The sequence below is a fragment of the Salmo salar genome, chromosome 02 (assembly GCF_965601325.2).
Source record: "Salmo salar chromosome 02, fSalSal1, whole genome shotgun sequence".
In the NCBI taxonomy this organism is placed as follows: Eukaryota; Metazoa; Chordata; class Actinopteri; order Salmoniformes; family Salmonidae; genus Salmo; species Salmo salar.
The window spans coordinates 87,013,634-87,030,906 of NC_138292.1; the positions used below are offsets into that span (position 1 = coordinate 87,013,634).

Below are 17,273 nucleotides of genomic sequence, written 5' to 3' on the forward strand. Positions count from 1 at the left end.
CCATTCAACAGTCTAGATTTACCAGGTTATTACTAAATAAACTGTTCACCATCTGGGACCATTCAACAGTCTAGATTTACCAGGTTATTACTAAATAAACTGTTCACCATCTGGGACCATTCAACAGCCTAGATTTACCAGGTTATTACTAAATAAACTGTTCACCATCTGGGACCATTCAACAGTCTAGATTTACCAGGTTATTACTTCTAAATAAACTGTTCACCATCTGGGACCATTCAACAGTCTAGATTTACCAGGTTATTACTTCTAAATAAACTGTTCACCTTCTGGGACCATTCAACAGTCTAGATTTACCAGGTTATTACTAAATAAACTGTTCACCATCTGGGACCATTCAACAGTCTAGATTTACCAGGTTATTACTAAATAAACTGTTCACCATCTGGGACCATTCAACAGTCTAGATTTACCAGGTTATTACTTCTAAATAAACTGTTCACCTTCTGGGACCATTCAACAGTCTAGATTTACCAGGTTATTACTAAATAAACTGTTCACCATCTGGGACCATTCAACAGTCTAGATTTACCAGGTTATTACTAAATAAACTGTTCACCATCTGGGACCATTCAACAGTCTAGATTTACCAGGTTATTACTAAATAAACTGTTCACCATCTGGGACCATTCAACAGTCTAGATTTACCAGGTTATTACTAAATAAACTGTTCACCATCTGGGACCATTCAACAGTCTAGATTTACCAGGTTATTACTAAATAAACTGTTCACCATCTGGGACCATTCAACAGTCTAGATTTACCAGGTTATTACTAAATAAACTGTTCACCATCTGGGACCATTCAACAGTCTAGATTTACCAGGTTATTATTAAATAAACTGTTCACCATCTGGGACCATTCAACAGTCTAGATTTACCAGGTTATTACTAAATAAACTGTTCACCATCTGGGACCATTCAACAGTCTAGATTTACCAGGTTATTACTAAATAAACTGTTCACCATCTGGGACCATTCAACAGTCTAGATTTACCAGGTTATTACTAAATAAACTGTTCACCATCTGGGACCATTCAACAGCCTAGATTTACCAGGTTATTACTAAATAAACTGTTCACCATCTGGGACCATTCAACAGTCTAGATTTACCAGGTTATTACTAAATAAACTGTTCACCATCTGGGACCATTCAACAGTCTAGATTTACCAGGTTATTACTAAATTAACTGTTCACCATCTGGGACCATTCAACAGTCTAGATTTACCAGGTTATTACTAAATAAACTGTTCACCATCTGGGACCATTCAACAGCCTAGATTTACCAGGTTATTACTAAATAAACTGTTTACCATCTGGGACCATTCAACAGCCTAGATTTACCAGGTTATTACTAAATAAACTGTTCACCATCTGGGACCATTCAACAGTCTAGATTTACCAGGTTATTACTAAATAAACTGTTCACCATCTGGGACCATTCAACAGTCTAGATTTACCAGGTTATTACTAAATAAACTGTTCACCATCTGGGACCATTCAACAGTCTAGATTTACCAGGTTATTACTAAATAAACTGTTCACCATCTGGGACCATTCAACAGCCTAGATTTACCAGGTTATTACTAAATAAACTGTTCACCATCTGGGACCATTCAACAGTCTAGATTTACCAGGTTATTACTAAATAAACTGTTCACCATCTGGGACCATTCAACAGTCTAGATTTACCAGGTTATTACTTCTAAATAAACTGTTCACCTTCTGGGACCATTCAACAGTCTAGATTTACCAGGTTATTACTAAATAAACTGTTCACCATCTGGGACCATTCAACAGTCTAGATTTACCAGGTTATTACTAAATAAACTGTTCACCATCTCGACCATTCAACAGTCTAGATTTACCAGGTTATTACTAAATAAACTGTTCACCATCTGGGACCATTCAACAGTCTAGATTTACCAGGTTATTACTAAATAAACTGTTCACCATCTGGGACCATTCAACAGTCTAGATTTACCAGGTTATTACTAAATAAACTGTTCACCATCTGGGACCATTCAACAGTCTAGATTTACCAGGTTATTACTAAATAAACTGTTCACCATCTGGGACCATTCAACAGTCTAGATTTACCAGGTTATTACTAAATAAACTGTTCACCATCTGGGACCATTCAACAGCCTAGATTTACCAGGTTATTACTAAATAAACTGTTCACCATCTGGGACCATTCAACAGTCTAGATTTACCAGGTTATTACTAAATAAACTGTTCACCATCTGGGACCATTCAACAGTCTAGATTTACCAGGTTATTACTAAATTAACTGTTCACCATCTGGGACCATTCAACAGTCTAGATTTACCAGGTTATTACTAAATAAACTGTTCACCATCTGGGACCATTCAACAGCCTAGATTTACCAGGTTATTACTAAATAAACTGTTTACCATCTGGGACCATTCAACAGCCTAGATTTACCAGGTTATTACTAAATAAACTGTTCACCATCTGGGACCATTCAACAGTCTAGATTTACCAGGTTATTACTAAATAAACTGTTCACCATCTGGGACCATTCAACAGTCTAGATTTACCAGGTTATTACTAAATAAACTGTTCACCATCTGGGACCATTCAACAGTCTAGATTTACCAGGTTATTACTAAATAAACTGTTCACCATCTGGGACCATTCAACAGTCTAGATTTACCAGGTTATTACTAAATAAACTGTTCACCATCTGGGACCATTCAACAGTCTAGATTTACCAGGTTATTACTAAATAAACTGTTCACCATCTGGGACCATTCAACAGTCTAGATTTACCAGGTTATTATTAAATAAACTGTTCACCATCTGGGACCATTCAACAGTCTAGATTTACCAGGTTATTACTAAATAAACTGTTCACCATCTGGGACCATTCAACAGTCTAGATTTACCAGGTTATTACTAAATAAACTGTTCACCATCTGGGACCATTCAACAGTCTAGATTTACCAGGTTATTACTAAATAAACTGTTCACCATCTGGGACCATTCAACAGCCTAGATTTACCAGGTTATTACTAAATAAACTGTTCACCATCTGGGACCATTCAACAGCCTAGATTTACCAGGTTATTACTAAATAAACTGTTCACCATCTGGGACCATTCAACAGTCTAGATTTACCAGGTTATTACTAAATAAACTGTTCACCATCTGGGACCATTCAACAGCCTAGATTTACCAGGTTATTACTAAATAAACTGTTCACCATCTGGGACCATTCAACAGTCTAGATTTACCAGGTTATTACTAAATAAACTGTTCACCATCTGGGACCATTCAACAGTCTAGATTTACCAGGTTATTACTAAATTAACTGTTCACCATCTGGGACCATTCAACAGTCTAGATTTACCAGGTTATTACTAAATAAACTGTTCACCATCTGGGACCATTCAACAGCCTAGATTTACCAGGTTATTACTTCTAAATAAACTGTTTACCATCTGGGACCATTCAACAGCCTAGATTTACCAGGTTATTACTAAATAAACTGTTCACCATCTGGGACCATTCAACAGTCTAGATTTACCAGGTTATTACTAAATAAACTGTTCACCATCTGGGACCATTCAACAGTCTAGATTTACCAGGTTATTACTAAATAAACTGTTCACCATCTGGGACCATTCAACAGTCTAGATTTACCAGGTTATTACTAAATAAACTGTTCACCATCTGGGACCATTCAACAGTCTAGATTTACCAGGTTATTACTAAATAAACTGTTCACCATCTGGGACCATTCAACAGTCTAGATTTACCAGGTTATTACTAAATAAACTGTTCACCATCTGGGACCATTCAACAGTCTAGATTTACCAGGTTATTACTAAATAAACTGTTTACCATCTGGGACCATTCAACAGTCTAGATTTACCAGGTTATTACTAAATAAACTGTTCACCATCTGGGACCATTCAACAGTCTAGATTTACCAGGTTATTACTAAATAAACTGTTCACCATCTGGGACCATTCAACAGTCTAGATTTACCAGGTTATTACTAAATAAACTGTTCACCATCTGGGACCATTCAACAGCCTAGATTTACCAGGTTATTACTAAATAAACTGTTCACCATCTGGGACCATTCAACAGTCTAGATTTACCAGGTTATTACTTCTAAATAAACTGTTCACCATCTGGGACCATTCAACAGTCTAGATTTACCAGGTTATTACTTCTAAATAAACTGTTCACCTTCTGGGACCATTCAACAGTCTAGATTTACCAGGTTATTACTAAATAAACTGTTCACCATCTGGGACCATTCAACAGTCTAGATTTACCAGGTTATTACTAAATAAACTGTTCACCATCTGGGACCATTCAACAGTCTAGATTTACCAGGTTATTACTTCTAAATAAACTGTTCACCTTCTGGGACCATTCAACAGTCTAGATTTACCAGGTTATTACTAAATAAACTGTTCACCATCTGGGACCATTCAACAGTCTAGATTTACCAGGTTATTACTAAATAAACTGTTCACCATCTGGGACCATTCAACAGTCTAGATTTACCAGGTTATTACTAAATAAACTGTTCACCATCTGGGACCATTCAACAGTCTAGATTTACCAGGTTATTACTAAATAAACTGTTCACCATCTGTGACCATTCAACAGTCTAGATTTACCAGGTTATTACTAAATAAACTGTTCACCATCTGGGACCATTCAACAGTCTAGATTTACCAGGTTATTACTAAATAAACTGTTCACCATCTGGGACCATTCAACAGTCTAGATTTACCAGGTTATTACTAAATAAACTGTTCACCATCTGGGACCATTCAACAGCCTAGATTTACCAGGTTATTACTAAATAAACTGTTCACCATCTGGGACCATTCAACAGTCTAGATTTACCAGGTTATTACTAAATAAACTGTTCACCATCTGGGACCATTCAACAGCCTAGATTTACCAGGTTATTACTAAATAAACTGTTCACCATCTGGGACCATTCAACAGCCTAGATTTACCAGGTTATTACTAAATAAACTGTTTACCATCTGGGACCATTCAACAGCCTAGATTTACCAGGTTATTACTAAATAAACTGTTCACCATCTGGGACCATTCAACAGTCTAGATTTACCAGGTTATTACTAAATAAACTGTTCACCATCTGGGACCATTCAACAGTCTAGATTTACCAGGTTATTACTAAATAAACTGTTCACCATCTGGGACCATTCAACAGTCTAGATTTACCAGGTTATTACTAAATAAACTGTTCACCATCTGGGACCATTCAACAGTCTAGATTTACCAGGTTATTACTAAATAAACTGTTCACCATCTGGGACCATTCAACAGTCTAGATTTACCAGGTTATTACTAAATAAACTGTTCACCATCTGGGACCATTCAACAGTCTAGATTTACCAGGTTATTACTAAATAAACTGTTCACCATCTGGGACCATTCAACAGTCTAGATTTACCAGGTTATTATTAAATAAACTGTTCACCATCTGGGACCATTCAACAGTCTAGATTTACCAGGTTATTACTAAATAAACTGTTCACCATCTGGGACCATTCAACAGTCTAGATTTACCAGGTTATTACTAAATAAACTGTTCACCATCTGGGACCATTCAACAGTCTAGATTTACCAGGTTATTACTAAATAAACTGTTCACCATCTGGGACCATTCAACAGCCTAGATTTACCAGGTTATTACTAAATAAACTGTTCACCATCTGGGACCATTCAACAGTCTAGATTTACCAGGTTATTACTAAATAAACTGTTCACCATCTGGGACCATTCAACAGTCTAGATTTACCAGGTTATTACTAAATTAACTGTTCACCATCTGGGACCATTCAACAGTCTAGATTTACCAGGTTATTACTAAATAAACTGTTCACCATCTGGGACCATTCAACAGCCTAGATTTACCAGGTTATTACTAAATAAACTGTTTACCATCTGGGACCATTCAACAGCCTAGATTTACCAGGTTATTACTAAATAAACTGTTCACCATCTGGGACCATTCAACAGTCTAGATTTACCAGGTTATTACTAAATAAACTGTTCACCATCTGGGACCATTCAACAGTCTAGATTTACCAGGTTATTACTAAATAAACTGTTCACCATCTGGGACCATTCAACAGTCTAGATTTACCAGGTTATTACTAAATAAACTGTTCACCATCTGGGACCATTCAACAGCCTAGATTTACCAGGTTATTACTAAATAAACTGTTCACCATCTGGGACCATTCAACAGTCTAGATTTACCAGGTTATTACTAAATAAACTGTTCACCATCTGGGACCATTCAACAGTCTAGATTTACCAGGTTATTACTTCTAAATAAACTGTTCACCTTCTGGGACCATTCAACAGTCTAGATTTACCAGGTTATTACTAAATAAACTGTTCACCATCTGGGACCATTCAACAGTCTAGATTTACCAGGTTATTACTAAATAAACTGTTCACCATCTCGACCATTCAACAGTCTAGATTTACCAGGTTATTACTAAATAAACTGTTCACCATCTGGGACCATTCAACAGTCTAGATTTACCAGGTTATTACTAAATAAACTGTTCACCATCTGGGACCATTCAACAGTCTAGATTTACCAGGTTATTACTAAATAAACTGTTCACCATCTGGGACCATTCAACAGTCTAGATTTACCAGGTTATTACTAAATAAACTGTTCACCATCTGGGACCATTCAACAGTCTAGATTTACCAGGTTATTACTAAATAAACTGTTCACCATCTGGGACCATTCAACAGCCTAGATTTACCAGGTTATTACTAAATAAACTGTTCACCATCTGGGACCATTCAACAGTCTAGATTTACCAGGTTATTACTAAATAAACTGTTCACCATCTGGGACCATTCAACAGTCTAGATTTACCAGGTTATTACTAAATAAACTGTTCACCATCTGGGACCATTCAACAGTCTAGATTTACCAGGTTATTACTAAATAAACTGTTCACCATCTGGGACCATTCAACAGTCTAGATTTACCAGGTTATTATTAAATAAACTGTTCACCATCTGGGACCATTCAACAGTCTAGATTTACCAGGTTATTACTAAATAAACTGTTCACCATCTGGGACCATTCAACAGTCTAGATTTACCAGGTTATTACTAAATAAACTGTTCACCATCTGGGACCATTCAACAGTCTAGATTTACCAGGTTATTACTAAATAAACTGTTCACCATCTGGGACCATTCAACAGCCTAGATTTACCAGGTTATTACTAAATAAACTGTTCACCATCTGGGACCATTCAACAGCCTAGATTTACCAGGTTATTACTAAATAAACTGTTCACCATCTGGGACCATTCAACAGTCTAGATTTACCAGGTTATTACTAAATAAACTGTTCACCATCTGGGACCATTCAACAGCCTAGATTTACCAGGTTATTACTTCTAAATAAACTGTTTACCATCTGGGACCATTCAACAGCCTAGATTTACCAGGTTATTACTAAATAAACTGTTCACCATCTGGGACCATTCAACAGTCTAGATTTACCAGGTTATTACTAAATAAACTGTTCACCATCTGGGACCATTCAACAGTCTAGATTTACCAGGTTATTACTAAATAAACTGTTCACCATCTGGGACCATTCAACAGTCTAGATTTACCAGGTTATTACTAAATAAACTGTTCACCATCTGGGACCATTCAACAGTCTAGATTTACCAGGTTATTACTAAATAAACTGTTCACCATCTGGGACCATTCAACAGTCTAGATTTACCAGGTTATTACTAAATAAACTGTTCACCATCTGGGACCATTCAACAGTCTAGATTTACCAGGTTATTACTAAATAAACTGTTTACCATCTGGGACCATTCAACAGTCTAGATTTACCAGGTTATTACTAAATAAACTGTTCACCATCTGGGACCATTCAACAGTCTAGATTTACCAGGTTATTACTAAATAAACTGTTCACCATCTGGGACCATTCAACAGTCTAGATTTACCAGGTTATTACTAAATAAACTGTTTACCATCTGGGACCATTCAACAGTCTAGATTTACCAGGTTATTACTAAATAAACTGTTCACCATCTGGGACCATTCAACAGTCTAGATTTACCAGGTTATTACTAAATAAACTGTTCACCATCTGAGACCATTCAACAGTCTAGATTTACCAGGTTATTACTTCTAAACAAAACACTTTTTGTTGGGTTCTCATAGGCTTACAGTTGTTGTTTTGATTATTGCTTGAACAGTCACTAAGATAATATTTGCTTGTGATAGTTGCGAAACACATGTTTTGGATGCAGCAGTTGTTAGCTTGAATGCTAATGCTCATTGTCAAGCTGATGGAAAAGCAAGCCAAAGAGCATTTTACTGGTTGAAGTGTTTAAGTATAAAGCAGTTTGAGACAATGGCACAAACATTATATTAAGCAGGATATTCAAAACGAGCCTTACAATTCTAATCCAATGGTAGTGTGAAATGCACTCATAAGCAACCAGGAAAAGGAGGCTGTTTTTGCTGTCTGCCTATGAGAACTTTGTGGTGAATTAGTGAATAGCTTAATAATGTGAGTTTCCTTGAGTAGCACTCCTGATCTCCTGCTCTGATTATCTATTCAGAATACAATGTCGTTTTTTCACAATCTCGCCATTTTTTTGCTCCACGCAAATATACTACATCCATAACTAACGGCTTCTGCATTCTCAGGGAGGAGTTTCTGCAACCAAATTGCGTGTGCATCGCCCTCGTGCTGAAATTTTAGCAAACACAGAAAGGGGCCAATATTGGTGACCAAAAGTGGTCTGGTATACTGCTTAAAGTTTCTGTAATAACTTATTTTTTAGCCTAGAATCATTAATTTTACTACTAAGTCTGAGAGAATTTTTTTTTAAATATGTTTTTTGAAACATTTGAAACATCATTACAGACGTAAATTGTTGTACTACAACATGGGCATCACCTTTCAGCTAAAATAAACAGTGGATTTCTGCTGTTGTGGTCCTTTAACCATCTGTCTGAATTTGGTGTTCACACAGGAGAGAGAGGTGACTATTGTGGATCCTCTGGGGAGCCTCAACAACCTCATGATGCTGACGAGGCAGAGACGAGTCTCTCCACATCAGAACACCTCAAGAAACACCAACGGAAACCCACAGGGAAGAATTCTCACCACTGCTCTGACTGTGGGAAGAGTTACTCAAGATCAGATTCACTAAAAGTACACCAGAGAATTCACACTGGAGAGAATTCTCACTGCTGCTCAGACTGTGGGAAGAGATTTACCTCGTCAGCAGACCTCAAAAGACATCAGAGAATCCATACAGGAGAGAAACCTTATAGCTGTGATCAATGTGGAAAGAGTTTTAATGTTCCAAGCAGCCTGAAAACACACCAGAGAACACACACAGGGGAGAAACCTTATAGCTGTGCTGACTGTGGGAAGAGTTTTTCAAAATTATATACATTACAATCACACCAGAGAATTCACACTGGAGAGAAACTTTATAGCTGCTCTGACTGTGGGAAGAGTTTTTCAAAATTATATACATTACAACTACACCAGAGAATTCACACTGGAGAGAAACTTTTTAGCTGTAATCAATGTGGGAAAAGGTTTACTCACTCAAGCTGCCTGAAGGTACATCAGAGAACACACACAGGAGAGAAACCTTATAGCTGTGATCAGTGTGAGAAGAAATTTGTTACATCTAGCAGTCTGACTATACACCGTAGAACACACACAGGAGAGAAACCTTATAGCTGTGATCAATGTGTGAAAAGTTTTACTTCATCTAGCCATCTGACTATTCACCAGCGGACACACAAGAGAGAAACCTTGTAGCTGTAATCAATGTGGGAAGAGTTTTACTCAGCTAAACATCCTGATATTACACCAGAGAACACACACAGGAGAGAATTCTTATAGCTGTGATCAATGTGGAAAGAGAGATGATGGAACATTTTTGAAAATACATACATGAAGTTGTTTCATGATATCAATAAAATGTCAATGTAGAATGTTATTAACATTGTAGTAGAAGGAGTATTTTAATGAATAATGTCAAAATGTAGAATCGTGAACGTTTTGACCCCCTGTTCTATTAATTTCAGCGTGATATGGATATTAGCCTCGGGATAAATCCAGGCCTCATCAGGGGAAGTCCAGGCTCTGAAATGAATGAGTGATTAACAAAAAGTGATTAAAAAAAAAGAGTTGTTACACTTTCCGAGTTGGTCCATTTGAATGAGAATGCAACACTTTAAAATGTAGCTAGCTGTTTTCTACAAATTGTCCTCTAACCAGTGATGCACACATTATTCCCAGATTCTGTGGGGTGTTTGAGCTGTTAGTTTTAACAAGGACGTTCAACCTCATCTCCCCCCTCACTCAATTGATTTCAATGTGATATTGATGAGGGACGACAAATAAGTGTTTGGTTTCTCTTAGTTTTGGGGACCCCTACATTTAAATGCATCACTCCAAAATGTAGCTGACTGTTTTCTGCAGGTTGTCCTCTAACCAGTGAGGTAAAATATATCTCCCATTTTCATGTGTTTTATTTAGTTGTGTTAGTTTCAACAGCACATACAACCTGATTTCCCCCCTAACAGATATCAGGGATTTATTGCTACTTGTCAAAACAACAGTGTTTTTGGTGCTTGTGCAGTTTATAAGGAGCTCATTTAAAAATATTCAAGGAATATGATTATTATTGTGTTGGTGTAGATAGTACATTTTATATTCAGGTTTTCAATATCACAAACTGTTTCTGCATATTGGTTATTGATTTGGACACATTATAACTGTTCTGACATTGGGCTCCTCCCACCAAAATAGCAACAATATTTTTAAGAAAAATTGATGCCCGACATCTAATCTCCTTTTTTTTTTTTTTTAAGTGAAGTTTAAAAGTGAATTATTGCCAATACATATTAAAAGGGGTGTTCAGTTTGATATCTCAAAATATTTATATTTCATGTAACATTTAGTAATCATAATTATTTGACAATTTTTTTTTGGTACAATAATATTGTTTACTAACAATGTTATAAAACTAGCTTATATTTTTGGTTGGATATTCCGTCCTATTCTTACTATTTTAATCAATGGCATTTCCTTAGAATGCTCATTAGTCTTTCAGTTTTTATTCTTTTATTCTTTCGTTTTTTTTATCCTTATGTTGTGTAGTAAATATTTCTTTTATTTTTGTTTTTTTTCCTGTGAAGCAGGAAAAATCCATGTCTGAAATGTGCTATATAAATAAAGCTTGATTTGATTTGAACATATTGCAAAACAAATTAACCCAATGACTGACCAATCAACACACTCTTGCTAAACCAATGAACAAATATGTGCAAAAGCAACACATATCTTGGTCCATCTTAGTATGATGGACCAATGTGTACTCTGCACCCGAGTGGCGCAGCAGTCTAACGCACTGCATCTCAGTGCTTGAGGTGTCTATAGACACTCTGGTGCGCATACTATGTAAGTTTTATCACTTTTCAACCAATCCAGTACATTTTTGTTGAACATTTTGAAATTGTAGTGTAATATACAAATACTCATCAACTGGATGAGTCACCATTTAGTTTGGAAATGATCCAACCATTATGTAGGTTGGTGGAAATGATCCATTCATTATGTAGGTTGGTTGAAATGATCCATCCATTATGTAGGTTGGTGGAAATGATCCAACCATTATGTAGGTTGGTGGAAATGATCCAACCATTATGTAGGTTGGTGGAAATGATCCAACCATTATGTAGGTTGGTGGAAATGATCCATCCATTATGTAGGTTGGTGGAAATGATCCAACCATTATGTAGGTTGGTGGAAATGATCCAACCATTATGTAGGTTGGTGGAAATGATCCATCCATTATGTAGGTTGGTGGAAATGATCCAACCATTATGTAGGTTGGTGGAAATGATCCAACCATTTTGTAGCTTGGTGGAAATCCCCATCGACTGAGGATGAGGGGGTCTCCATTTTGTAGATGTGTAATAATGATGTTGAATAATAATAATAAACTACATTCATCAATCTGACTCTATTACCATGTGAATGCTATAGGGCCCATAATAGAATCCAGTGGATTTAGCCAAGGTTGTGAGCCTTGCGTCACCACTCAGAATATTTTAAGATGCAAGTGACTAGGTTTACCATTATGCAATTTTTTCAGAGGCCGAGGAACAAGGAGCAAATATCTTGCAATTGATGTATTAGCATTAAATGATTGAGTTAACCTGCTCAGAGATGCACAGTTAGAGACTGAAAAATTTGTGCTAATATGTGCTACTTTTTGAATACTTCTGAAAGTATTCAGACACCCTGACTTTTTCCACTTTATGTTATGTTACAGACTTATTCTAAAATGTATTAAAACATTTTAAAATCCCTCATCAATCTATGCACAATACCCCATAATGACAAAGCAAAAACAGATATGTAGATTTTTTTCAAATGTATATAAAACAAATAAAAAAAACGTTATCACATTTACATACAGTACCAGTCAAAAGTTTGGATACGTACTCATGCCAAGGTTTTTCTTTATTTGGACTATTTTCTACATTGTAGAATAATAGTGAAAACATCAATACTATGAAGTAACACATATGGAATCATGTAGTAACGAAAACGTGTTAAACAAGTCTAAATATGATTAAAAATGTAATTCACTGACGGATAGCTAGCTAATGAAACACAAATGGACATTTACAGTAACTGGCTAGGCTATTCAAACTGTAACATTGGAAAGCTTTCAATACATTGGATAAATGGTGGAGTTACCTCTTCATATTATCAAGAGAATTCTTATTGCATGCTGAATATTTGAAATGCACTCTAAAACATATATTTATCTTATTTCAGTCTTTGGGAGATAGATTTATCTGTTTCTCTTAAGGCAGTAGCTCACGTTTCACAAGAGGCTGTAGTTATATCGTAGATAATAGCAGGCCATTGGCTGCCTTGATCACAAGGGGTATGTACGGGACCTCTGATTGGTTCCAAGTTTAGGAGTTCGGCAAATTTGCCTGATCGGACAGTGTTAAAATATAATTTGTATGAGAAAATGTGCAAGAATTGAAGGTGCCAACAAATGTTATAGTCGTCATAAGAATATTTTACTGTCATATACAAGAATGCAGGTCCTCCCTCGACTGGGACCAATTAATTTCACTATTTTCAGCTTCGGCCCACCACCTAATGTAACAGTGTAACACAACCACTACAGATAGAACAATGAGCCAGATATTTCACCTGATGAATAAATGTGAAACATCCGTTTGGCGTTTCCACTCACTACCAAATATGGTGATGAGAGGAAGCCCTGTGGGAGAAGAAGTTGTCAGATGGATTCTGGCCGACATTCTGCTGATTTTCTCATTGATCAAACGTTTGATCTCAATACAGTTTTCTGTTTCCATAACTAGAATGTGTAATAAACAGAGTGGACTACGTTTTGTAGACATTACCTTCTGCCAAAGTTTTCCAAAAAATGGCGTTGTTTAAGAGTGTAAGGCCGAATTGAGTTATTTCACGCCGGTAAACTTCATAGAGTAGGCGTTTCCTAAACGAAATATGCAAATAAATACCAGAACGCGCCAATAGGATCTCGCAAGCTCCTGCTTGGCTCTGCCCACTTCCCTGCTTGTTCTGTCCACTATGATTCATTTGCTCCCTTTGGAAACGATAAACTCTGGTCTATCTTGGGTAAATTATACAAATATTTGGCCACACAGTCCGTGAAGAGCATGAGGTGTGGCTGACGTTAGCTATCTTGAGCTCGCTACCGAGCTAGCATACGACCTCGGAATCACAGAGTATATCAAGTTGAAATTGCAAAATTATGCATTGTGTGTAGTTTAGAAGATGTCGGAAAAAACAAGTAATAACGCAAAAAAATATAACTGTTTGTACTTAATAGGTAACCACATCATGACTACAATTAATTTACTACATATTTACACACACTATGTTGTTACACTGGTAAGTAAAAACTCATGATTCCTACCTTTTAACTTTTTGTCTGAAAATTAAATATACATTTTACTCAACTGCGTCAGCAGATTACGGTTTGGTACTTTAAGGTGATGCTGTTGGTGTGACGTATAATCTAGTGGACGGGACGCTTCTTTCAACAGCAGCAAGAGTTATTCAGACACCTCGGTAGCTTGCTAGACAAAATAGCCGAACCAATAAAGCTCTTTGGACGCCTTCATAGAGCCACTGTGTTTTAAACCCACTTCACTCGTGTAGTTAGTTATCCGATTTCATTTCATATTTACGGTGTTGTTGTTATTAGTCAGCTAGCGGGCTGGTTAAGTAAGCATTAGCCTAGCTAGCTAACATCTCCGACAATGAGCTCACTAAGCTACTCTCCTCCTGCTAAAGAAGAGGTCGTGAAAGTGGAGGAAGAGGAGGCTGTTACAATACAAAAACAAGTAGAGGGTGAGGCTGTTACCGTGAAAGAAGAGAAAGACATTTCAGTGAAAGAAGAGGAAGAAGTTACAGTGAAAGAAGAGGAAGACTCGTTCAGAGTGAAAAGGGAGGATGAAGAGGAGGCTGTTACCATACAAAAACAAGTAGAGGCTGTTGCCGTGAAAGAAGAAGAGAAAGACGTTTCAGTGAAAGAAGAGGAAGACGCGTTCAGAGTGAAAGAAGAGGAGGATGTTACAGTAAAAGAAGAGGAGGAAGAGAAAGAGGATGCCGTTTTTGGAGTGAAAGAGGAGGAGGGGGAGATGACTGTCACATTGAAAAAGGAGGAGGAGGAAACTGGATATCTGGGCCCTGTTTCCCAAACGCATCTAAAGGCATCCAGTGGTTCTAACAATGAACTTAGCAGTGAAATGGTTTTGAGAAACCGTTCCCTATTTAACATTAGTAAGTACTGTCTTAAAAACAGAGGAACAAACTCTGCAGTTGTTGAACTGATGTTTAGTGTTAAAGGGGAAATATGCAGTTGCTACATCCATATTTGTTTTTTTTTTATAATTTATTTATAGCCATTGATTCTTGAAGAATATAACACATGCCTCATGAGCTTAGTTCAACTGTTGTACCCCATCAGAACCCCAAATAAGCTTTTTTTTACTCCAATGTTTAGAAACAATGTAAATCAACACTGTATATCCTCAACATTGTTAAAACTATAATGTTGATATCATGGATGGTCAGTCCTTGCATCCATAGGTCTGTCTATGAATTTGAGAGCAGTTACATTTCTCCAACCCCATCCATCATCTTATTACCAAAACAGTGGTGGAATTCCAGCTTTATTGTTGTTTGAACTGCTGATTGGTTGATTGATTGATGTGGCTTTTTTAAAGGGGTAACCTAGGTTTTAAATAGAAAAAAAATGTCATCCCTGAGACTTGGTTTGGTAAACAGCTCAGGGATGGGGGCTGGAGAAATGTAGCCACTCTCAAATTCATAGAGAAAGCTATTGTAGTAACCTTAACCCAAAACCTAGAGACCTCGTTAAGAAGTTCAGACATCTTGGCGTAACAGTTATAAGGTGTTGACTTGACAGTCAGTGGACCCAGGTTTGAGTTCAGCTCAGGGCTACCCCCTGAATTCACTACACTATGAATACAAGGACTGGCCATCCATGATGTCATAATTATAGTTTAAGCAGATTGAGGCTATACAGTGTTAGCTTACCAATAGTGGTGATATAAAAGCTTATGTTTTGGTTTCTGGTCGGGTAGACAGTTGAAACATTTGAGGCATTTATAAGTTATATTCTTCAAGAATCAATGGCTATATAGTAAATGGGTCTTTCTATAACTGATTCAGTCGACTACACATTTTCTTAAGTTACAGCCTTATTCTAAAATGGATTAAATCCATTTTTTCCACTGTATCAATCTACATACAATACCCCCCAAAAATACCTCATATATCACATTAACAGTATTCAGACCCTTTACTCAATACTTTGTTTTGAAGCACATTTGGCAGTGATTACAGCCTTGAGTTTTCTAGCCCTGAGTCTCTACTTTTATCCAATGTTAAAAACACAATTTCTAATGTTGCTACATAAGACAGAATCTAGCCGGTCGGTCACGTGTGATCCGTTACAGAAAGCTGGGTGTATTTCGCACGTCACTACTTCACAGGAGAGGCATTTCAACATAAAAAATAGTATATTGTCTACTGTGGATAAAGCAGTGTGAACTGGTTGAAGCTGAGTACAGCTGCTGGTATCAACACAGCTCTGTCTACTGTGGATAAAGCAGTCTGAACTGGTTGTCCTGAGTACAGCTGCTGGTATCAACACAGCTCTGTCTACTGTGGATAAAGCAGTCTGAACTGGTTGTCCTGAGTACAGCTGCTGGTATCAACACAGCTCTGTCTACTGTGGATAAAGCAGTCTGAACTGGTTGTCCTGAGTACAGCTGCTGGTATCAACACAGCTCTGTCTACTGTGGATAAAGCAGTCTGAACTGGTTGTCCTGAGTACAGCTGCTGGTATCAACACAGCTCTGTCTACTGTGGATAAAGCAGTCTGAACTGGTTGTCCTGAGTAGAGGTCGACCGATTATGATTTTTCAACGCCGATACCGATTATTGGAGGGCCAAAAAAGCCGATGCCGATTAATCGGACAATTTTTTTATTTTTATATATTTGTAATAATGACAATTACAACAATACTGAATTAACACATATTTTAACTTAATATTACACATCAATAATATCATTTTAGCCTCAAATAAATAATGAAACATGTTCAATTTGGTTTAAATGATGCAAAAACAAAGTGTTGGAGATGAAAGTAAAAGTGCAATATGTGCCATGTAAAAAAGCTAACGTTTAAGTTCCTTGCTCAGAACATGAGAACATATGAAAGCTGGTGGTTCCTTTTAACATGAGTCTTCAATATTCCCAGGTAAGATGTTTTAGGTTGTAGTTATTATAGGACTATTTCTCTCTATACGATTTCTATTTCATATACCTTTGACTATTGGATGTTCTTATAAGCACTTTAGTATTGCCAGTGTAACAGTATAGCTTCCGTCCCTCTCCTCGCTCCTACCTGGGCTCGAACCAGGAACACATCGACAACAGCCACCCTCGAAGCAGCGTTACCCATGTAGAGCAAGGGGAACAACTACTCCAAGTCTCAGAGCGAGTGACGTTTGAAACGCTATTAGCGCGCACCCAGGTAACCAGCTAGCCATTTCACATCGGTTACACCAGCCT

General features: G+C 37.0%; 1 protein-coding gene across 1 annotated transcript in view; it reads left to right on the forward strand.

Moving 5' to 3' along the window:
* The window catches only part of LOC106593733 (uncharacterized), a 50,541-nt gene that overhangs the window by 12,404 nt on the left and 20,864 nt on the right, over positions 1–17,273 (forward strand). The window contains exons 2-4 of the mRNA XM_014185113.3: positions 9,096–9,900; positions 11,447–11,462; positions 14,419–14,950. Of these exons, the coding sequence (XP_014040588.3) occupies positions 9,096–9,900; positions 11,447–11,462; positions 14,419–14,950 (1,353 nt within the window). The remainder of the gene's footprint in view (positions 1–9,095; positions 9,901–11,446; positions 11,463–14,418; positions 14,951–17,273) is intronic.